This window comes from Sphaeramia orbicularis, chromosome 6 (genome assembly GCF_902148855.1).
Source record: "Sphaeramia orbicularis chromosome 6, fSphaOr1.1, whole genome shotgun sequence".
In the NCBI taxonomy this organism is placed as follows: Eukaryota; Metazoa; Chordata; class Actinopteri; order Kurtiformes; family Apogonidae; genus Sphaeramia; species Sphaeramia orbicularis.
In genome coordinates, this window is record NC_043962.1 from 39230417 (window position 1) to 39255315 (window position 24899).

General features: G+C 35.8%; 1 protein-coding gene across 1 annotated transcript; it reads right to left on the minus strand.

Moving 5' to 3' along the window:
• Positions 1-1122: 1122 nt before the first annotated feature.
• nox5 (NADPH oxidase, EF-hand calcium binding domain 5) lies at positions 1123-24758 on the minus strand. The gene is made up of 17 exons (XM_030137117.1): positions 24404-24758; positions 22970-23118; positions 22679-22829; positions 20478-20688; positions 17452-17689; positions 15325-15478; positions 15069-15241; positions 10982-11164; positions 10670-10802; positions 10188-10330; positions 8468-8668; positions 7518-7562; positions 7023-7147; positions 4517-4601; positions 4274-4373; positions 4019-4185; positions 1123-1553 (listed from the first exon to the last, which is right to left on the minus strand). The coding sequence occupies exons 1-17, from the start codon at positions 24510-24512 to the stop codon at positions 1422-1424; spliced, it is 2499 nt and encodes an 832-aa protein (XP_029992977.1). The 5' UTR covers positions 24513-24758; the 3' UTR covers positions 1123-1421.
• Between the last annotated feature and the right edge of the window lie 141 nt (positions 24759-24899).

The window sequence follows — 24899 nt, forward strand, 5'->3', positions numbered from 1 at the left end:
AACTAATTAAATGGATAAATTCCCAAATAAATTCACTAACCAGTTTTCCAAGAATTATTTAATTTCCTTCCAAAACTTTCCAAACAAACCAAATGTATTTTATGCCCCGTGGATTCATTATAAGAAACATAGTGTGGTTTACTTACCTACAATATACAGCTTATTAATAGAACATAAAAAATATAGCGTGTCTTGCAAGTACAAAAAAATTATCAGAGAGAAAACTTCACTTGACTTTCAGCCTGCTTTCCATTGTGTTGATGATTTTCTACTCATTGCATTGCATTTGCCCTTCACAATAACAGAGTCATTTGAAACACACCAAAGTTATGCTGAGTTATACTCAGTATATAATGGACTATTTTAACTCATTACTGTATTTAATTCCTGTGAGATGCATTATCCCCAGAGCAGAGCTGATTTTGTAGCTGCTGCTATTTGCATTTCCTGCTTTTTTTCTAGCCAACATGATGATAAATCTATGAAATTCTCATTCTTAATCCATAATATTAATAATTACTTAAAAGGGCTCCGTTATTTGACAGAACTAAGAATTACTCCGAACATCTGTGAGAAAATCATCAGTTCAAACATAGATGAGAGGTGTATTTCTTGTTTAAGCATGTATTAAAATATGTTATATATTGGTTCTATATGTACATTGTATTTGTCAAAGAAAATGCATTCATTTGTTTGTGTTTTGGAACTGCAAAACAAACTATATTTGTTAGTGAATCTTAGGCATTTGTAAAACACATTTTGTTTGTCAGGTTTTAGCATCACATTAGCTCCATAATGTTGTTCCAGATGTAGTATCTATGAGAAATACATTTGTGATTAAAATCTATAAAAGAGTGTTTGTTTGTGTACATTTCTGTCTTACATGGTGTTATCAGCTGGTTTTGGGATCCAACAGTCAGGTTTTTGTCTCAAATGAGGGAGTTTAAGGGAAAGAGGAGTTGCTAAACCAATCTATGTTGTCATCACTTTCTGATAAAAAGTCATGAGATTTATTAATGTAATGAGTGAAGTAAATCAGTGGGAAAAAAACAGAAAGAGCCAAATAAGAGCCAACATCAGGCTACATAATGTTGTATCTGATTTATTATCTAAATATAGACATACAGTAAATGAATCAATACAACAAATATCTATACAGGTACATTGTAAATGACATGTTACCAGAAAAACCACACCAGTGCATATATGGTTAGAATCAGGCAACATGATGGAAAATCTACAGTCCAATAATCTGAGGCAGGAAGACAAGGCAGAAACACGACACAGACTTTTATTATGAAGCTGCTGCTGGAAGAAAATAGCAGAGGCAGTACACATGCTCACACTCACACACACAAACAGGCACATACATACACAATGACGCAGCAGGGGTGTGTGTGTTCAAACAGCAGGTAACCTCCTCAGAAGTTCTCCTTGTAGAAGTTGAACCCAAAGTGCTCACACTGGGCTTTGATTACTTTAGCCAAAGCAGGAGCACCGCAGTAAAATACGTGGACTTTCCCTTTTTTCTCCTCAGACACTTTCTGAAACACCTGACACACAGGAAACAAACTGTGAGTATGCACTAAATATCTCCGACACAAACCTACCTGTGACAGTATCGCTTAAATGAGCAAGAAAAGGCAGAGAGGTACAGTTGAAGTTAAAAGGGTTTGTGTTCTCTCCTTCTGATCAAACTTTATTTGTCAAGTATTTTATTAAGCCAAGGAACATACAGGACACTATTCTAATTTTTCTGAGCATACACCCCACTGAAAATGTCTGAAAACATGGTCAAGAGGATAATGGGTCATCATAAACCAACAGAGCTGAAGTGTTTTCATCTTTGCTCTGGAAGTGAAACACAGTAGCCAAGAGCAAAGGAAAAATCACAATAAGTTGCATGTTATCCATAAAAAATCAGGGGTTGTTTTATCAAATATTGCGCTATTTAAAAAAGGGGGGGGGGGGAATTATATGCATTATTTTAGGTCTTCAAGGATGGTATTTTTTGTTATTTTCATTATTTTGTGTAAAATTAAAATGATATGGATGTACAGTCACAGATTTTAACTGCAATAAAAATAAGATAAAGGTAACAATTAGAAAAGAATAAAAATTGGAATAAAAGGATAGTTTTAAAGTAAAGAACTGCCTTGTCTTTCCCCCATGCCGATAAATTTCATGGACTGCACACGGCGGTCTGCTCACAGACAGACTTATGAGATCCTTTGTCCCCAGAGTGGTCAGGCTCTTCATCTCTTCCCAAAGGGGGTGGGGGTTTGCTGAGATACAGGCCTGATGCTCTGCTCTGTGTTTCAGTTTTTGCTCTATTTCACCGCTATATTGGCCCTGCTTGACCTTAACTATAGTCATTACACTGTGGTAGTGTTTGAAGTGGCCTACTCCTGGCCCCAGTAGTTTATATTTCTTGGATTTTAGTATAGTGTGTTAGTATGTGTATTGAGGGAGTTAGTGCAGTTACCTTATGAAGGCTAATTTTAGGGTGAAATTAATATTGCTAAATCATTATTTCCATATTTTTCTATTTAGCTAAAGGGGCTTAGTTCATGGCTTAATAGTGGCAAGAACTTCTTTTATTCCTTCTACCATCAGGCTTTTAAACACTAGGGACAGTGCTTAGTGTGGGGTATATACTGTTCATTACATGTGTTATTTTTAAGGTTTTAAAATTTATTTTATATATTTATTGCTACTGTTGCACTTTATGGCTGGACCCTTCAGCTGTCCTGTACATTGATGGATCTGTGTGAATTGTGGAATGCGTCTAGTGCCTAATGTCCTGTCCTTTGCTGTGACCCATGTCTGCAAACTGAATTGCCCCTTGGGGATGAATAAAGTGTTCTGAATCTGAAGGATACAGGGCTTACAATTGTACGATACTGCAATACTGCAAGGAGGGCAATATGTTGATTTTAAAATCTAATTTTAATATAATTCTAATTTTAATGTTATTTTGTTGCTATCTTTACTTCTTTACTTATCTTTTTTCCTTTCCTATTTGCTCCTGGTTATTATGATATTGAACTATTTTGTCCTTCAAATTCACTGATATTCTTCTATTGTTGTTGTTACTGTTTATCTCTGTTGTTACTGTTTATCTCTGTTGCGACTGTTCTGTTTTTGCCTGTTGCTTGTTTCTGTTTCAGGTCTGTATCAGTGTTTGTTTGTGTATAACCCCTGTCCTGTTCTCCCATCAGGTAATATCCATACAGTAATAAAATAATTAAATCCAACCTATAGGGGGAATTGATTTGAGGGTCAAAACCCTCTTAGATCAAAACTGTCAAGCAACTTGTGGCCCCAGTACACTTATACTGAAGGCCAAATTGCTGAACAGGACAGGGTTAAAAAAAATAAATAAAAATAACAAAATAAAAAATCTAATTTTAAGAAAACAGTTAGAGCGTTCACATTAATTCCTGTCTCATTTATCACTATGGATCACATGGATCATAGTAATTCTATCTTGTGGTTGAAGGTTAAAACACAACACAGAATTAACCACTGTCTGCCTTAATTATTTTCATGTAAATTTAATTAAAAATGATACAGAGTGTATTGCAATGTGTCACAAACATAATATTGCAATGCAGTTGTGTCAATATATTCTTACAACCCTTATGACAACTGGATCGCAAAATTGTATTGAGGATCAACTAACAACAGAAAGAAAGAAAGAAAGAAAGAAAGAAAGAAAGAAAGAAAGAAAGAAAGAAAGAAAGAAAGAAAGAAAGAGAAGGAAAAGAGGGAGCTCGGTTACTTTCCAATCTTTTGCTAAGCTTGGTGTAGAATGAAATGGATCAACTGTGCTGTCATTACATTAAACTGTAACACTGTAATATAATGACATTAGAGCAGTGTTCCATCTCATAAACCCTCTGGCTGAGAATGAAGAGCATATTTACTGAAATGTTGAGCTAATCCTTCTCAAACTTTGCATACTGATGTTCCTCTGTAATAAAACAAATAAACAGATACATATGTGTTCCCTCACCTTCCCCCACTCAGGGCGTCCAGGCTGGGTTCTGGTCCTCAGTCCAGTGATTGAGTCTCTCTTCTCTTTTTTAGCCAGAAGGTCTAGTGCCATCTGCAGACCGATGGCCTTCATGTCATTCTTACTGAGCGCTGATGTCATGTACATGTGCATCTCTAAGAACCGACCTGAGAAATATCATTGTATGTCAGGAAACCTCAACCACAGGAAACCTCTATTTTTTTTATATTTCCTATAAGTCACTTTGTTTCTTACCCTCTGGCTCCTCATCGGCCTGGTCCATCTCTAGTTTGGTGAGTAAACTAACAAACCATTCAAATGACTTCTGATCTCTGTTGATCCAGATGAAATCAACCTGCAGGATCCAAAACAGACTAGTATCCACATCTACCATCAATAAAAACAATCATTTAATTAATTTAATCATTTCACAGAGGTACAGTTAGAGAGTCTATAAACATATTCACTCTCATCAATAAGTATCCAGTATTTTCTTACCTTCCGTAATTTCATCTCACTATCTTTGATGTTTTCACACCATGAGTAGTTGCAGTTGGGACAGTTCTGCTTCCTCCTCCGGTAACTGTTTGACATAAAATTACAAAAAAGCTTTAGTCAGACAAATGTCAAATATTGTATAAAGTTAATATTTATAGAAAGGTCCAAACACAGAAATTAGAAAGAAAACAGTGTCTGCTCTAGTTGCATAGACTGAATTTATTCCTATAGCCTCAGAGTCTGACTTGGGTTTGTCCAATGGATGTAATAAAAGAAAATACCTATAAAGAATAAATATTGTGTTCCTTATTAAAACTGTTTAGATTCAAAGATTATAGAATTATGTGTTTTTTCTAGTATTTTTTATCTGATTCTCTGAACGACCAGACAAGAATTCCTATGTGTATATGCACAAATGGCAAATAAACTTTTGAATCTTTGAATCTTTACAGTCAGAAAATGAGATAATCTGTATTTGCAAGGTTTCAGACAAAATAACTTCAACTGACCTGCTGCAAATATAGTAAAACAGCGTCAAACCTTTGGATCATAGTTTACCTCAGATTCTCAGTTACAAAGGAGCTTCAATGATTTATAGATATCATATAAGTATAACCATTATCAGAAATAACAATTAGTATGTCTGACAGAGGGATGATCACAGTATTATTTAGAACTGTAGCAGTGGTTTTTGATCGATTTTTTAATTCTTGAGGGATATAAATAATTTTGACAAATATTTGCTGGACAAGTTTTCATACATTCACTGTATAAAAACACAGTTTAAAGGTAAAGAAAAAAAGGTTTACTGCTACTGAATAAACGACTGACTCCATGGTCTCAGGTACCAAACGCAGCGTCTCTAATCTTTGAACATAGCTGGAGGCTTCCAATAGCAAGCTTTTGGACTGAACAGCTGACTACTAAGTCCTCCTCCTGTTGCCGCCACCTGTACTGTCCTCTTTCCAGGCATGTTTGGACATGTAGTATTTTCATGGCTAATGCCTACAGCCTCTTACTATTTTCTCACAATGTTCAAAAACAAAATAAACTGGATTATCCCTCAATTTCTGGCTGTATCAGCAGGTGTTTTTTGCTCACTTGTCATGAAAACAGATGCACTGACATGCAACAACAGGAGGAACATGGTGGGATTGTGGATACCGTTGAGCTCACATGGCAACATATGGTATCTCCTTGGCAACGGATATACTGTATATATATATATTTTATACTCTTTTCCATCACATGCGGCTTATGGGCCAGTGCCAAATCTTAAAGCAGTTCTTAGTGATTTGAGAGCCAAAGAATTGGTTCCAGAGTGTACCAACAGTTTCCTGGTCTTGAACCAAGAACAGCATATGTCAAGATTATTGGATTACTGTGATTAACAAAACCAATTAAAACTTTATGATAGTCATTTAGATGCCAATACACCTAATAAAGCCAGGAGCAACACTTGTAAAGATAATAAGTCAGCGTTGATTGAAGCGCTTGAATTTGGTAGTTGTGGGGAAAAGCAGATATGAACAGACAGATGCAAGGACAGCAACATTCATCTGGAGATCTGTGAGTGGACTGGAGGTCATATTGTTTTGCAACATTTTGTCAATATTGTTTTGAGCACTCTTAATAAGGATGAGATAGTAATTGGCATTGAAAACTGGTAAAAAAGTACCATAAGAGGGCATATCCCTCAGACCCCCCACAAGCTCAAAAGTGATATTTGGGCAAGACGTCTGATTTTACTTAAATGGAAATCTCCAATTCCTCCATCCCATGTTCTTTGGATTAAATCCATCCTGAACTGCATACATCTAGAGAAGATACGATATACACTTAAGGGCTGCAAGACCAAATTTTACACAACATGGACCGCTTTTCTTTCATTTGCTAGAGATCTAAATTTCCCCACTATCCCTGACTGATTAGTTGTATCTTTACATATGTGGCTGTTCCCCCACTGGACTGGACTGGAATGAGCTAAACCTATTTACTCATGAAGATATAGGAGCCTGACATTATGTGCGTAATGAGGCGCCTTAAAAGCTGAGATGGACCATGTTTACACTGATTGACATACATAGGATTGTATAATTGTATTCTTTAATGTTGATGTACAGTTTGCTTGTTGTCTGTTTTGTTCTTTGTTGAGGTTGTTTTATTTTGTTTTTATATATTGCTGTCACTTAGGTTACTGACTTCATATCTTTTCACATACAAAGGCGTGTTGTATACATGTAACCTGTGACTGAAAAAAAACCTCAATAAAATAAGTTAAAATAAGGGATATTTGTAATTTACAAAAAACATTCAGTGGTTTGATCATTTGGTACAGCCATGAAATAATGACAAAACACATGATGCACACCACAGATGAATCACAGACTAAATAACAAAAGGCACCGTTTCAGCACATATGTAATAAACTATTATAAGTTTGATGACAACATATCAAATAGTGTTAAAAAAAAAAACAAAAATCAGATGAGAATAGACATCTTACCGGCACATGATGCTTTGAAGAATTGAGGCAAAAGGTGTGATCCCAATACCCGCCCCAATCAGGACAGCATGCTCTGATGCAAATATCTGCCTTGTGGGGGTCCCATAGGGTCCATCTATGTAACACTGACATACAAACACACTTCATTCTTTGTCTTAATTATGTAATTTCAAAAGCACATCTAGGTCCTTGGACATATTTTAACCTTCAACTGCCTTTAAAGAAATGAAGCAGATAATTATTGTAAGTATGATTAGTAACAGAAGGTAAACTTGAATTGGGTATGTTCAGATTAATATTCTGTGAGCACTTCACACATTAAGTGTTTTACATTATTAATACATCTAGATTTTTGTAACAACATACTCACAGTCACTGTCTTCTCTGTTGAGACGACTCAGATTCACCAAAGTCAACATATTTTACATTTTTTTAATGAAATCTCTAATATATATTTTGTTTATATTGTACAAGATAAATAGGGTACATCCTCACCTTAATGTTGCAGAACCTGTGGTTTTCACCAAACTTGGCAGAAACCTGAAGCACAAAAAGAACCAGATGAAAACTAATTAAAGTCTGGTCAAATAGTTTAATTTTGTAAAGAAAAGAAAGAAAGAAAGAAAGAAAGAAAGAAAGAAAGAAAGAAAGAAAGAAAAAGATACATTATGTAATTGTATTATATCCTCCTGAGACCCAGCAATTAATTTTTATCTTCAAGGCAAGAGGAAGGATGGAAGGAAGGAAGGAAGGAAGGAAGGAAGGACAGAAGGAAGGAAACTGTTGCATCATGCTGTTTCCAATCAAAACAAAAAAGCCAAAACTTTTACTTTCCTGGGTCTGAGGGGGATATATTCCTTTTGAAAGATATTTCCAGTGAATGCAACACTTTCCCATAAAAAGTTTCAGGTTATTTCGAATATTCCCTCTGGGGAAAATATACAGTCAGCATGATAGTTTTTCATTCTGAAGCTATATTTAACAGAAATGTGTCAGTCCATTTCTTATGCCAGATTTCTAAAAATGGTAGAACTACCTTAATATCATGCTGACTCAAAATATGGCTGCAAGAAAGTGAAAACTAGTGGATATATACATTTTGAAAATGTAAAGTTTCCTCATGTGGGTATTAATGAGGAACTGAATAATTTGCTTTGAGAAACAAGTATTTACATGAATATAAGTTGCAAATTATCTTCTTGGTTTCTTGAATTTGCACATTTCACATCAGTCCAAGGAAAAAAAAACAACTGGTGAGGCTTAAATTATATATAATGATGATAAAATTTTTCTTCATACTTGGAGGAGAGTGAGGAGAAGATTTTGCAAAGTCCCAAGAATATTGACAGAACTTCTTGGATTAAATTTCTTCAAAAGTCTGTGAAATGAACTGAGAACATTTCTGAATTCTGGTGGGTAGAATGAGTCTCCAGTGCAGAGTTTACCTCCCTGAGTGGAGGAGCTTCTCCTCTCTCTGCTGGCCCCAGCTCATCAGGAACAGACTCTACTGGCTCCTGATCTTCAGACGTGGACTCCAGCGCTGGACCAGATCTGTAGCCATTCTGACGGTACATGGTCAGCTCAACAGAATCATCCTCATTAGTGGCCACCGTGCCATTACAGTCTGTAGACCGGAACAGCTCCTCCTGCCACAGAGCCCAAATGAAACAGACCTTAAACACCGTTAAGATGTCTGCTAATAGAGCACGGCCCAGACATATGGCCCATGGACTAAAACGGGCCTGCCAAAGGCCCCTGGGATAAATTTGTGAAATGCACAAATTTCACTGAAGATATTAACAATCATTTTAGTTCAGGTTCCACATGCAGAGCAATTTGATCTCAAGTGGATCACACAGTAAAAAACTATAACCTATAAATAATGACAACTCCAAATTTTTCTCTTTACATGAAAATGTTTACATTTACAAACTATGCGTTCAAAAAAAATGTGAATAACTTGAACAAATATGAACAACATGAATGTCTTCAGAGACGTAAGTGTAATTTTAACAATATTCTACCTGTTACTAAACATTTTGTGTAACTGTAGATCCACTGTGATCTGGAAGTTGTAATGCACATGTGTAAATGATAAACTGAGGCATAAAGTTGGTAAAAATGCACTTATTTTTCTTAATAAATTTCAGTTTGTTTGTAGTTGTTCATGTTAGTCACATTTTTTTAAAGGATAGCTTGCACATGTAAACATTTTCATAAAATAAGTTTACTTTTTTGACTCTAAAACAAAGACAAAAGTTTAGAGTTGACATTATTTATATTATTATGCTATTATTTTACTGGTCTGGAACACTTCAGATCATGTTGGGCTGAATGTGGCCCCTGAACTAAAATGAGTTTGACACTCCTGTAATAGAGAGTGATCTGTAGAGACTAGGGATGTAACGATTACCGGTATAACGATAAACCGCGGTAAAATTGCAGATGGTTAGAATTACTGTTTAAATTCTAATTATCATGATAACCCTGTTTGATTACCACACTTTTAGGGGAAAAAACACCTATGTAAAGATCTGCTTTTATGTCAAATATATGAGTATAGTTTTAATTTATGACAATTTTAATTTTATATACCTAATATTTGGAACCAATATTCACTTTTAAAGTCTTTGAAAAGGTTTGTTAAGCATCTTTGTGTTATTTATGCAATAAATTATATACATTTTTCAAATCGGATTTTATATATTTTTTGTGTGTTTTCTGGCCTTTTATGTTGATATAGTAGGTTAAAGTGAATAAAATAATAGACAGATGATATAAATGAAGTTGTACTGAAAAAAAAAATCCCAAACATGGGTATAGTAAACATTTTTTTATATAATATATAAAGGCAAAATCAAAAGGACTCAAAAAATGGACAAAATAGGGTCAGACCACAAAGGGTTAATATTTGAATGTTTCTGCCAAGAGGAAGTGCATTGTGCCTATTATTTTATTTTATTTTATTTTATTTTATTTATTTATTTTAAATACAACTTGGTTAAATTATTTCAGTGTGTGTATTAGTACTTTTTGAACATTTTGAGCACAATTTCAACAATACCGTGATAATAATGATAACCGTGATAATTTTGGTCACAATAACTGTGATATGAAATTTTCATATCGTTACATCCCCAGTAGAGAAGTGGTGTTGTTTGTAACCTGGGCTTTCATCACTTGTCTGCGGTTCCTCAGGCTGGTGGTCAGTCTCTTGGGGCTGACCGTCTGGCTCTCTGGTTGTCTGAAGTACTCATACAACCTGTTGGTCCACTGTCCCATCGAGCGAATGTGAAGCCACAGAGAATCTGCATCGCAAATGTCACAGCAGGAGATACTAATCATTCAGTTTAACTACAGAACTACGTGGCTCAGAGAAGAATATAAAAACCCTAAATCATCAAACACTTTTAATATCATTTCAGAAAATTAATCAAAACATGAGATGAGTCATACTATTTCATGTTTTTATTCTCCTATAATGAAACACTGCAACAAAATTAAAGGTAACTGGGTTTGTTTTGCTCTGTTACTGACTCCTGAAGCAATTAGGAAATCTTTATTGAGTTAGGAAAGAAATGAACAAACTGCCTTAAAAGCACAAAGAACCAAAGACGGTACCTGTAGTTATGAGAGCTCTGTTGTACCTGACTGTTCTGGGGCGCTGCTAATAGTGAATGGATGCCACTCGTACTTGGCAATCACTGGGATGTTGATGTAGATGTAATCACCAGGTTTAAAATGGAAAAACTGAGGACGCTTAATCACCAGATGAGTCACCTGAAGAGAAAAACAGAGAGGGAGAAACATAGAGGGTAATACTTGTTACCTGTGACCACATTTTTAGATCTCATAATTCCATCTGAAACCAGAAATAACATTTTTATACAGAGAGCAGCTTTTTTCATCAGATGAGAGTACAGATGTGTGTAATTAACATTAGTAATAGTCTTCCACACCTTAGACGGCAGGAGGTTGACTTCTACGATATAAAGGCTTCCCATTCGAGAAACAGCTATTCCTACAATCTTCTCCAGCAGGAAAACCAGCCCTGGGACCACAAACCACTTCCAGAAGTTGGCACAGTGCACCATCAGCAGAGACCAGACCCAGACGTAGGACAGGTGAGACCAGTAAAACACCTGAGGGAAAAACAGGCAGTGTTATTAAACATCAGGTGTGTGAAGGTGCATCTGATCTTTCAACAACGCCCAGAAACATTAGTCTCAGAATTTTTTTTGCTGAAGTGGATTTGGAAATTAGATTGTTTTCCTTGAACATAGAGGATTTTACTTATATTTGTAAAATCTTGTTAATGTGTTGCTTCAGCATGTCATTAGCCTCATAGCATAATTGTTTAAGTCATACCCTATATGGACAAAAGTATTGGGACATGTTGAATTTGAGTGTTTCTTTTCTAACAGGGGTCTGGGATACAAAACAACAATGACAATTGTTGTAATATAGTTTTATATTGTGATAAATATCATTGCATTGCATTGGTTAGTTTGGTTTAAATTGTTATCTTTCTTCCAAAATGCCTCAGAGATGTTTTTTTTTTTTTCCATAATAATTTTCTACCACAACAAACTATCTCCTTTCTTCACATTTCACTTAGGAAGAAAAATCTCCCATTAAACTTTAAGGAAATACTGATGTTTATAAATTATATGGACAAAAATATTGGGACACATCATGGCTACAGCTGTAAGATGTCCTGTTTATGCTGATTTGACACATCAATATTAATAATCAATATGATATTTATCACAATATAAAACTATATTATGACATTTGTCATTACTGTTTTGTATCCCAGACCCCTGATAGAAAAGAAACACCTGAATTCAACGTATCCCAGTACTTTTGTCCATATAGTGTATGAGTTAGGCAATTATATTATGAGGCTAACAATGTGTCGAGTAAACACTTTTCAATGGTAGAAAGAGATAAAGAACATATTCTGCTTCTTTTTACTTCTGTTACACTAGATTTGTCTTTTTTTCCTGCTCTAGATTAATCTGATTGTTTTAGTTTCTGCCCAGTTATGCTGATGGACCAGTGATTAGTTGATAGAAACTCTTTTAATAATAGAGCAATTGTTGTTTCAAGTGAAAATACAGATTTTCCAGGTCCAACTTACATAGGCTACGTGAGAGTAAACTAAATATGAAGATGTCTATTATGCTATGACGGATATAAGAGATTAAGAAATTAATAGGAAAGATAACTGATATAGTCATGGGAAATGAAAATGTATTAGATTTTCTCAGAGCATCTGTGTTTTATGTTGTAAAATATGATGCTTTAAATATTTATCATTATGAAATACACAGTATAACATGTATATCCCTCTCACATATATTCGATAAGTCAAATCAGTGGTAAAGCCTTTGGATGGTAAGAATAAAAATAATTGAAAGTAGTTAATGGAAATTATTTTCGTTCAATATTTATTTGTTGTTCATGTTTAACATTTTGTTGCATATAGATGGAAATTATGCAAACACATAAAGGGAGGAATTGCATGGAACTAAAGAAAAACACGTTGTAAAAGAAACAAACAAAAATGATTTTACAATATATGTAAAGCAACCTAAGGTAGTGGAAAACTGAAATTTTCCTAACTTATTTTGAGAGAAGCTCAAATGGATTTATTATTCTGATTGTAAATGCTACATACCATGCCAAAAGAAGATCAGATCTCTGTTTTTCTGTGGATGCAACATTGGAATACAAAAGTAAATTTGCCTCTTGCTTGGAAAACTAAAGTTTCTTGATTTGTTTTCGGGATTTTACCCTTACGTACAGTATGCAAGATGTCTAAAGCCTAAAGGACCCAGTTTCCACTACATTTGCCTTCAAACACATCATACCTTTGATAAACTAAAGAGTCCGAAAACATCCTTTATCATTCACAAAAACATCTATTTTGACTGACATGAATGAAATGTTTGTATTACTGCAATTATTTACTACAGCCACAAGAGGGAGCCACTCATGTATCCTACACAGAACTGCAGACAGAATGGATGCCACAGCTGAAGGATGTGTACGGAATTCATGGAATCTAATTTCCTGCACCTGAAATTTTGAGGATTTAAAGGAATGTGCTCTTGATTTAACTGTATTTAACTTGACATTTCATGACTACTTCAATGTCTTTAACTTATTTTACTTGATATTGATGCTTTGTAGCAAACTTGATGAATATATTTCACACTTTATCATTCTACAGTGCATTGTTTTTTGTTAAGTTTTTTTTTTCTTATGCAAACCGTTCAGTCTGTATTTATGAGTATGTATGTATGTAACTGTTTTATATTGTTTGTCTCAGCCTAGATGCACTTAAAGATTTAAATAAAATGTTTTTTTTTTTGGTTAAATAAAAGTTTAATAATAGTAACAATAATAATAATAATAATTATTAAATGGTATTAGACTCAAAATATGCACAAACTGACTCTTCCAGCAGATTATCATTATATTAGTGTGTTTCAGCTGCATCACAATCACACCAAAAATAGTAAACTATATTCTGGATTTCGCGTCTTTTTTCTGTGAGGAATATATATTTTTAATTCCAATAATTGCTTTTCTTTTAATTAACATGATTGTAGCTTCTCTTCTACTTTTTGATAAGGAGTAATAGACAGACGTGCAGAGTAGTTAAAGGTTTCTGTATCTGAGCAAATAAAGATGTGATAATGATGTATATGGGTCAGATCAAGCGAAAGTGAACATAAACACGAAAAAGTAAATTTGTACACATCATTTATCAAGTGGGCTCATTTTTTAGCTAAAGACCTCTATTTTATATAACTGGTATCCTTTTAAAAATACCAGTTGTGGAATAAAACTTAGAACCAATTTTATCGACTTTTTACACCATAACCATAGCTCGAATTTGACGCCAAAAATTATATCAACAAAATTTGTACTGTAAAAAATGTACTCAGTCTGTTGATTATATTGTTAAATTTTCACATATTAGATTTTCATTATTTTGTGAATATTATTGATATTTATGAGTTTGAATATTTGTGGGTTGTTTAAAAGGCCCTGTCCATGTGTTACCATAAAAATACCATTTGTTAATTTTCAAGTTACTTACAATTCAGATATTTGAGCGAAACTTTCAGAAAGTAATAATCTTTTGATACATTTTGGCTGATGCATACAATGGTAAAGAGTCGTCCACGTTACCGCATTCTCATATCAATAAAACAGAGACTTTTCAATATTTTACTCCAAAATTTATTTTCAGCATAGTTGAACATAATATCTAAAAGGTTTTGTCCTACTTGATATAAATTTCTCTCGAGAACCGCATGTTTTGAATGTTTGCGTCAAGCTTAAAAAATTCATGTGTGTTTCAAGTCCATGTGTTTTCGAACAGTAATTTAACATTTTTCACCAAAAAATTTTATCTCCCGAAATTGTGTTATACATAATGTTAAAGTTCTTTTAAATACCTACTCAAATATGTATAATACATGCATGTAAGTTCCTCTGCTTACATGACAGAGACTGTTGAACACCAAATGTGTCCATGGGTTACCGCTTGTTATAATAAAGGGTGTCCCAAAAAAATGTATACACACTTTAGCAGCTGATAACTCAATTGTTTTTTCTTTGCAGATTAAACCCATTGGAATTAATGATGGCAGCCAGACTAAACTTTGAGGAAAGGTGAATTGAACTGAGAGCAGCCATTGAACGTGAATGCAGGCAAATACCAAGGGAATTGTTTGGTGATGTGTGCGATTCCATTGCTTGGCGTTGTCAGCAGTGTCTGGACCAGAACGGACAACAGTTTGAGAACAGGCGGTGACAAAACAATAAAATGATGTTTGTAAATTCTATTACATTTTGAAAATTAAATGCCTTTTAATGAACACCTACTTTACTATTATTTAAGGTGTACACATTTTTTTGGGACACCTGGAGTATTCTGAGTATTTGCATAATAAATGATCATACTTTTTTGGATTATCCTGTTGATCCATTTTACACACTGACTATACTCTGCAGTTTGACTCTTACTTCAAAGTGTCCACTGCGTCGTACAAACGTGCTGGAGCAGAGCACCATGAGGCAGATGACCACCTGCAGAACCACCCCGGTCACCGAGGCCGTTCCCTTCACCCAACCGATGCCCGGCCGTGTGGTAAGCAGGAACTCCCACAAGCTGTACTCACTTTTCTCTGACAGCTGGACTGAAGAACACAAATAAAGAAACACAATGAAGAGCATCACCTGTTGGAACGCTGCATGTGTTTAAATAAATGCAGGTTTATACCAAAGTTGAAGACGTGAGCGGTGGTGTGAACCAGAGTGTAGCAGAGGATGGCGTAGCCCACAATCTGGTGCAGTAAGATGTTCTGGTCCAGTGGTAAAATCCTCACCACCCATGTCGCCCTCAGCCATGTTAAACAGCGACGCAGCATCAGCACCTGCACACACACACTTAATGTTTATATCTAAGATGGTAATTATGTAAAAGACAATGAATGATGTCTTAACCCTTTCATGCATAGTGGTCACTACAGTGGACAGCTATTCTACAGCTGTTCTCTTGTATATTCATGGATTTTGTTGTTCTAGTTCCATATCAGCCAACACAGTGGACACTTATGCACTATCCCGTACACGGACATTCATACCATTACTGTGACTTTGCTGTTCTTGATAAACCTGATCTGCACTAACATGTTTGAATGTAATTCAAATGCTAATTGTAATTAGACTGTAATTAACAATTTTCTTAAACAAAAAGGTTTTTTTTTGTATATTATCTCCATGAAGTGAGTAATAACTTGTGTTAGACTATGATAAAATGTGAGAAAACATCTTATTAGCTGCATTAAAAATGTTTTTATTTCATAGTTTTCATGCAGTTTATCACTTTCTAATACTGCATTTTAAATACATGTTTCTTTGCTTCAAAAATTAAACACATGGTGTCCAGCTGAGTGGACATTTTTTTTAACCCCATGAAAAATAGGTTCATTAAAACAGATTCAATCGCACTGTTTTTTTCATGCCTAAAGAGGAATAAAAACACTCAGGAAAAAAATCTTGACATAGGTTCTCATAATTCATGCATGAATGGGTTAAATAAAAGGAGAAATCTGATGGACATTATTCAGTCCTGTGGCAATATATTTAAGTGTTGATGTCAAGGTGTGTCCTCCATGCAGCTGATTACACTTCAGCACAGAGGATGGATATTTAATAATGAATATGCAGTTAAGCTTTATTCTACATCTCTTTGGCATCAGGACCTTGTTCATTGCACTGAGAGAGATGTGGCTTTCACTGGAGATGAAAGGCATGAAAAAAGATAATTTAAAAAGCAACTAAATCTGTCAGACAAATGCAGTGGAGTAAAAAATATAATATTAAACTCCGACATACTAATACTAAACTAAGTACCTCCAATTTGTAAAAAACTAAATACTCATAGAAAAAAGTAAATTCAGTCATTGGCTATATAGTAAATACAGTAAACAGTTAAGCTGTTTTACAAGGACATGTTAAGTTCTGTAAAGGAATATTCCATAATTAGGTCAAATGCCCAGATGACATTATTACATGTTTTTTTTTTGTCATTTCATTTGTTCATACTCACATTAAAAGCCTATTCCTAATGTGTTTATATGTACATAATGACGGGTTGGTCAAATCATTTTTCTTTTACCTGACAGGGATTTTGTCCTGAGCTGGAGGGAAAGAAAGATGTAAAAAAACACAGACTGATAAAAAAAGACAACTTCAAAGGATAACCCAACTAAGATTTAGACAGAAAGCCTATTCTTCTTATTATTATGATGATGTTTATTATTATTATTATTATTATTATTATGAATAAGAATACATTTTATTTATAAGCTCTTTTCATGAAACCCAACGACACTGTACAGCAAAAGATAAAAAGACAATAAAAAAAAAACAATAAATAAAAATACAAAGGAAAAGAAGTGCATGAGATGTAGTATGAAATATGAGGTATGTATTAAGTGTAGTTTAGAGCTGCATTTGGCCCATCACATACTTGGAAGACCATCTTTTTATGTTCAGTCTGAACAGGAGGAAAATGACTGAGTGTTTACATGAGACTTAAGTATTTAGACAGACAGTAATCCTTCAACTCTAAAAAAAAAACAAAAGGACTTGTACATATATTTACCTATTACATCTCTGAAAGCTTAGACCTTAAAGCCACAAGAGGCCATGTATTTTTTATTTCAGTACAAACACGAATAAAGGAAAGTAATTATCATAAAAGATAAAACCTGGCGGTAATAGGTGATGTTCTGGAGTGTAAGAGTTTACATCTGCTGGAGTAAGGAGCTAATTATGGGATGTTTTGTGTTTAAGCTGATGCAGGTGCAGATGATTTGTACTGCACTGACTTGTGTCGTACCATGACAAAGGTGCAGTTAAAGTTGAGGCACTGTCCGCAGCCTTTGGCCACCATGTACCAGGCCCCGCCGTGGCTGTGCTGCAGCATGGCTCCAATGAACAGCAGCAGACTGAGGCAGGCGTAGACGCACAGGAACAGCAGCTTCCGACTGTTGTTGTGCCAGTAGGCGCGCGTCAGGTAGCGTGGGGTCTGTCTCTTCTTCTGGTCCAGATCAGGAGGCTTCAACCAGTTAGCAGCACTGATGACATCAGCATGAGTCAGAGAGGGAGAGACTGATGATGAGTTAAAACAACAGGAAGAATTCCACTTTTATATTCATGATTTCTTTGATGAGGATAGATGCCGTACACAGAGATCAACTGAGGAACAGCGATAGTTTGAGAGAATCACTGTGTTTAATGAAAGACTTGACTGAAACTAACACTGATCATAAGTAAACAAGGAGACTGATCACTGATATTTGAGAAATTCTAACATAATCTGTGGTTTTATTCATCTCTTGGTTCTGAGGTTAAGTTGCAGTCACAGTGTGCTGCTACCTAAACACTTTGGGCCTGATTTACTAAAGGTTTGCATGTGTAAAAACATGCGCAAACTTGACTGTGCATGCAAAAACACGTTGAAGCTCATTTACTAACAGGGTGCACCGAGGTTTGCATCTCTCAAATGGGCAAAATAGCTTGCGCAACCCATTTAGCGTGTTTGCCCTGATCAATATGCAATATGGGCGTTTCTACCAGAACGCGCAAAATTATTGGGAGGAGTAAATGCAAATATTTATTTAGCACGTACAATGTGATTTACCAAACCTGAAACTGATTGCGGTGGCTGATTTTGCGTCTATATTTAGCGCGTCTGAAAAGCAGGTTTTAACTTCGCGCAAAACTGGCTGCAGTAGTTGTGGCGAGGAGGGAGCATAGGCACAACCAAAGGCAACGCAGATAACCAATCTGTTCTGATCACATCAACATTTTTGGAATGACAGAAGAAAAAAAATAATAATTTGAGACATATGACCCACTTTACAGGCCCACTTTATGGGCCTGCCCCCCACACCCAGTTCCACCAGTGGCACCTCATCATTAGACCAGGACCGACTACTGAGAGACGTCCCTCTCTCTCTCACGCCATGGGTGCGCGCACGCAAGGGAGACCAAACGGGACGGGTTCTAACGCTGCACAACACACGCACACACAAAAACAAACGCACACAAACAGTGATGTCCACAGTGTTGTGACTGGGCTCCTGAACCTTCTACATAAGCACTGATGTGGAGGGTTTTCTCTCATGCCCACAGACTTTTTTGTTCACCATGCAGAGCAACATAAAGAGAGAAGGTATTTATTTCACTAATAACACACTTCACCACTGATAAACAACAACAGAGAAATGCCAATTCACCCCTCTGTGTGGAAAAAGAGCAACTTCATATTTATGAGTGCTGGGATATCCCAGAGCAGTTTTTACAGTGCACTGTCTCCATGACGACAACCAGTAGCACACGCAAAATCCTTATTTAATTAAGGCAGTCTCCAAGACTTTGTGCCTGGTGTCATTTGCGCAGGCAATCTTAGTTGATCATCTCTGACACGCAAGTCAACAGCACATGCATATTTTAGCCCGAGCAAGCACATTTGCGCCTGATTATTGGTGGTCTTAGTAAATCAGGCCCTTTGTCTTGCACCCTGCCCTCCATCTGGATCTGCAGACAAGATATCTACAATGCAAGATACCCAGATATACACTCAAGGGATTTAAAAACACACCACAAGTTATTGTTTTTAGACTCAGACAACACCCAAAAGTCAGAGGAGCGATTTCCAACAAGTTCTGGTGTCAAAAATCTGCACACTGTCTTTACTCACTGAGAGAGTATTGAAAAAATTGGTCACAAAAAAAGTTCTTATCTTGTTTTAAGTTCAAAATTTAGTGGTGCAGTTTTAAATCCCTTGAGTGTATTGTGCATAAACCATCTGCTTCTGTCTCCTTTAGGAAAGCGCATATGTGTCAGTTATTTTGTTGTCCTGAAGGTTTGACACATAACTAGGTTATAAGTGTACTTACTCTATATGTCTGATCTGATTTTTGTACTGTAAAACTTTGTGTGATGGGAAGTGCATTCAGAGCTAGATTTTTATTCCAGTAAATGTTTCCTGTGAAATACATCCAGAAAGTCTTCCAAGTGTTTCTCAGTCATCTTTCCATCTTTTTACACCTGCTCACAAAAAAATTCCTGATCAAGAACCAATACAACTTTCATCATAGAACCTTGGTGTCAAATTATAGAATTACACAAACCTTGTTTTGAAAGGCCTTTATGGTGATGGTGAAAATTTAAAAAAAAAAACTACAATATTTCAATAATGTCTGTCTCAGTTTTCAAACTGACAGGATTATAAATAACAACCACTATTAAATGAATAAATACATGTCTCAACAGAGTGGTGACAACAGAAATATAGAGGTAGCTGCAACAGAGTCAAGAGATACTTTAAATAATCCATTATTGATTACTGGACTAAGTAAGTACTGATTACTGCTAGTACTTTACAATGTGCAATGGTGTTTTTTTCACTACTTTTTTTGTAGTTATGTTATTGTATTGCTTTTTTTCTTGTGGGGTTTCTCGTGTGTATGCTCGGTGTTGTGCTGCTTTTGGAACCTGAATTTCCTGAGGGCTCTACCCAAGGGATCAATAAAGTTCTATCTAATCTAATCTAATCTAATCTAATCTAGTCTTGATGTTCTTAAATTGTGAATATCAAATCCAAAAATCAGTCTATCCCTAATTTACATCAACTACTGCTTTGGAACACTCGTGTCTTGAAGAGCTTCTATTTGTTTAATACAGTTAAAATAGTGAGTAAGAAAATTATTTGAGCTCAGCAAATTATTATTAAGTAGAATACAAGTGAGTACAGCAGGGATTGCTTTTAAACAGGTTTGTTGCTGAATTAACCCAGATTGAGTAGCTGTTAAAAGCAGCGAACTTGACTTTTAACAGGTGAGTAATAGTGTTGCAGACCTGATGGTGAGGTTCTCCATGACTTCTGGGAAATTCTCCAGCTCTGCTTTGAGCTCCTCAAAGGTGATAGAGCCGCTGTTGTCTTTATCTGCCGACTCAAAGAGAGCCAGCGTCAAGTCGTCCAGCTTCTCCTCCGGCAGCGAGATGGCACTTTCACGTAGACACGACTTGAGCACAGTTCTCAGCTCATCAGGATCAATCGAACCGCTGCCTGTAAGCACACATGATGTCTAATAAACCGAGAGAAATTAATGTTCCTCCTCTGTTTGGGAAGTTCAGATATGGAGAAACATTTGTCTAATTGAATAGTTAATTCAGAACAGAACTGTCTCAATTCTCAAAACTAATGTGTACATATGGAAACTGAACACTACTAAAAGGCTTTATTTTGTTTTATCCTTTCATTCGTCACATATCTGCATACACTTATAATTATAGCAGAGGTAAAAATGAATGTATGAAGCTCCTTACAACTCTGACTTATAAGACTGTCTTATAAGGATCAATGGATCGAAAATGTACTGAAGCACAAAATTCCTGTTAGTATAGTCCTACAGTAAAACAAACACGTGAATATACGTTCATGGATGCTCTCACTCAAAACCTGTTGGTGAAATATCCTCCTGAGACTCAGGAAAGTAAAAGTTTTGGCTTTTTTATATTTAATTATTAGGTATGGAGGGTGGTGCACACCTAAAGTCTTCAGAGGACAGGTGCATAGGAGCATGAGGTACGAGTGAAGAAGAAAAAAGGTATCCCGCACACTGTCCAGTCAACTTGCAAAAAACTTTACATTAAAGTTTTTTGCAAGTTGACTGGACAGTGTGCAGGATAGCTTTTTTCTTCTTCACTTATATTTAATTATTGCCTTGACTGGAAACAGAAATGATGCAGCAGTAGGGTGGTCCAACAGTCATGGTAAAAAATACAGTTTCAAGTAACCTCAGTTAGAACCCAGCATTAGGTTTTGGCATTCAAAAGATGATTTAGGAAAAAATTTGGAAGAAAAAGGAGATGTTTTAGAGGTTACACAGGTTGCTGAAAGTTTCCTGGAAATTGACTAATTTTGCATTTTCAGCATAGCCGAGCTGACCTGCTAAGAGAAGCAGCAGTACTATCAAAACCAAGGTTTTAGTGCTTCATCTAGCAATATATGTATGAAGTAAGGCCGCTGACATCTTTGGTACTTGAGTGAAGAATTGGTTGGCCTGGCATTCTGTGACTCCAGTGTGACACAAGAGCAGAAACAGCTGATGGTTCACAACATGATGGAAAATGAAGGTTCAGAGGTTCTACTAAAGCGTTGGGATGCCCTTAATCAAGCAGATTATGAAGGGAAACAGATCAGGAATTTTGTCACCACCAGCACCATGCGTTTCTTTGAAACTTTGGATCTGCCACAAACATTCTTAAGAATTCCTCCAGAAGACTGGGCTGATGATAAAGACTTTTAGAAGGATGCTAACATTGTGTATTCCAGAAAAGTTGTCAGTGATGTTGCTGAAAGAGGGGTGAAGCTTATTCAAGACTTCAACTGTAGCCGAACAAAAAATGACAATCAGAAACAGTACTTGCTCCAAGTTGTCAAAGAACACAGGAACATTTTTTGTAATTTCGATAAAGCAAAAGTGGTTCCTGGACTTTCTAAGTAACATTTTTATGCGAGTTGCAGTTTGAGTTTGAGAATAAAATTACAAATTATTCTAATATGCCTTATTCATTTGGCTAGTTATGTTATAGTATATAAAGCAATCTTCATGTGTCTTGTGCAACCTCTAAATATTAATTAATTTGCATAAAATTTGGACCGAAGTAATTTAGCCAGATATGGAACCAAATGCAGGGTTCTAATCCAGAGAATCTTAAAAAAAAATTTTTGGACCACCCTATGCAACAGTTTTGTTTTTGTTTTTTTTAATGGAATGTCCTTTGCAGTAGACAGTGTTTTATTTTTTTTTTTTTAGGTTAAGCTGTGAAACCCCTGTCCCCTACAGAGGACAAAAACACATTGCTGGGTCTCAGGAGAATATATGAATTAAACTGATGAGAGGTGAATGAGGCAGGTTAGGAAAAGAAATACATCAACTATTAATATCTACTCTCAATTTTCATGGATAAAATCTGGAAATAGTTTGTTCTTCATAGAGCTAATATCAGTCAAATCCTAGCTGTCGTATTACATGTGTTTTAGTTCCACTGACCATCCACATCATAGACCTGGAACAGGAAGTTGAGTTTGTCCGTCTCATTGCCATGGATGAGCAGGTCCAGGGCTTTCAGCAGCTCATCCAGACTGATGGAGCTGCTGCCGTCCGAGTCAAACAGAGCAAAGAAGCGCTCGGCAAAGAATGACTGCACAAAACACACACACACACACACACACACACACACACACACTAGTCACTGTAAGCACATCTCTGCTAATGATGGTGTATCAAAAAAAAAAAAAACAATGCTATGTTAGAGAGCATGAAACTGAAATCCTAACTCACCTCTTTGACTTTGAGCGCCGTCTTAAACTCATCCAGGTCAATCTCTTTGTCATCTCCAGCGATGCTCTCAAACTGCTTGGTCACCCACTCCAGCCAACGTGCATCTTCGTCCAGGCTCATGGTGACCTGCTGTGTTATTGCTGGAGACTCTGAAACAGAAAGTATGACAACAACGGCCACTATTCCAAATAGATACATATAGAGCCTGTATTCCACTACATCTCAGTGGAAAATACTGTACTTTTTACTCCACTACATTTTTCTATTTCACCACACTTGTCACAAACAGAACACTAACCTCTTTTTCTGAGCTCACAAAAAGTTGACTTTTTAGAGATTTGTAGCTCAGGCGTGATGATCTCAGGATGCAGTGTATTGTTGTACTAAACTATCATTGGACATAAAGTAGTTCAACCTTAAATATCTATTGTAAAATACACATACATAACATACATATTAATGGAACAGTAATATGAATCCAAAATATTATACATATATTATATTAAAACACATAGGAACCATTTTGCAGCACAATGACAACATTTAGTTTTCATATTATGGGTACATTTTGTTGATAATACTTAAACACTTTGATTTTAGTAACCTTTACTTGCAGTGGAGTATTTTCACAGTGTAGTATTAGGACTTTGACATAAATAAAGGACCTGATCTGAGAAAAGAAATCATTAAATATGTGATGTAATTCAGAACTTGTCCTTTAAAGGGTAACTACAACATTTCTTTACATTTACTAGTGGATGGACCATATTTTCCACACTTTCTCATAGCATCACAAATATTACTTTTATTTTGAATATGAAGCAGCTCTGAGGCACAGCTCAAATCGAATGGCCAACCTTCAGGAACAGCTGAATTTCTGTAGACGTCCTGCTGTAATGCTACAGAGAAAGGACTATTGATGGACTCCAGCAACATTTAGGATGTTGCCATGGTGATGTCAGCAACAGAGAAAGAAAATAACACAGACAGTGCTTAAAATGTATGTCAGATGTCTCAGAGACCTACACCAAAAGAAAAAAAAAAAAGAAATGCATATTGTGCACCTTTAACATTGCGTAACCAGTACATATCTAACTCCGCCCTCCGTGACATAGGATTTACAGTTATGCAAAAAATAAGTGGATGAAAATCTGCATCTAAAACAAATCACGTTTCATAATTGATGTTTCTTGTAATAATTTGCATTATAAGGTAATGAGTTTTTGCATAAACACCCATCTTCAACATGTACTGCACAAAGCACTTTGACCACTAAAAGCCTATGCTAATGTGATATACATTAATGATCTTACTTTAGGTGCACCAACTGTTTACATGTCACACAGACGCCAAACATTTTAAGCAGCAAATAGAAAAAAGACTCTTTACTTAAAAAATAGCTAATCTACCAAACCAAACAAAATGCAGTTTTACCTGTGGCAGTAATCTTTCTGTCCTCCGCTGTGTCCTGTTTGCTTAGTGTTGATATGAGCTGTTCAGTCTTTTTTCGATCTCCTTGTGCTGTGTCAGCTGCAGCTGACATCCACTGAGCTGCCACCTCACCCAGCCCATTTAAAGACCACAACTTTAACCATGTCTGTGGGTAAACTGGGATACTGAGGCAGTAAAGGACAGGACCACAGAGGAGATTACAGTACAAAACCTGATCAAACACAGCAGCGTTTAATGATGCAGGGGTTAAAAAGTATCACACAGCAAACTAAAACCCCCATTACAACAGGACCACTAATATCTCTAGATAGAGTTAATGGTTTACTTTGCCAAGACCAGGTTTTAACCCTGTCATGCATGAATTATGAGAACCTTAATCAAGATTTTGTCCTGAGTGTTTTTGTTCCTCTTTAGGCATGAAAACACACCAATTGAATTTTTTTTTTTATGAACCTATTTTTCATGGAATTGCAAAAAT

Excerpts from the sequence above, each read along its gene's own strand:
- nox5 (XM_030137117.1), bottom strand. The coding sequence starts at position 24,512 with ATGTCAGCTGCAGCTGACACAGCACAAGGAGATCGAAAAAAGACTGAA. Across the intron at positions 8,669-10,187 it reads GACAAGTGATGAAAGCCCAG|GAGGAGCTGTTCCGGTCTAC; the intron begins GTTACAAACAAC and ends GCTCTGTGGCAG. Across the intron at positions 7,563-8,467 it reads AAGCTCCTCCACTCAGGGAG|GTTTCTGCCAAGTTTGGTGA; the intron begins GTAAACTCTGCA and ends TTTGTGCTTCAG.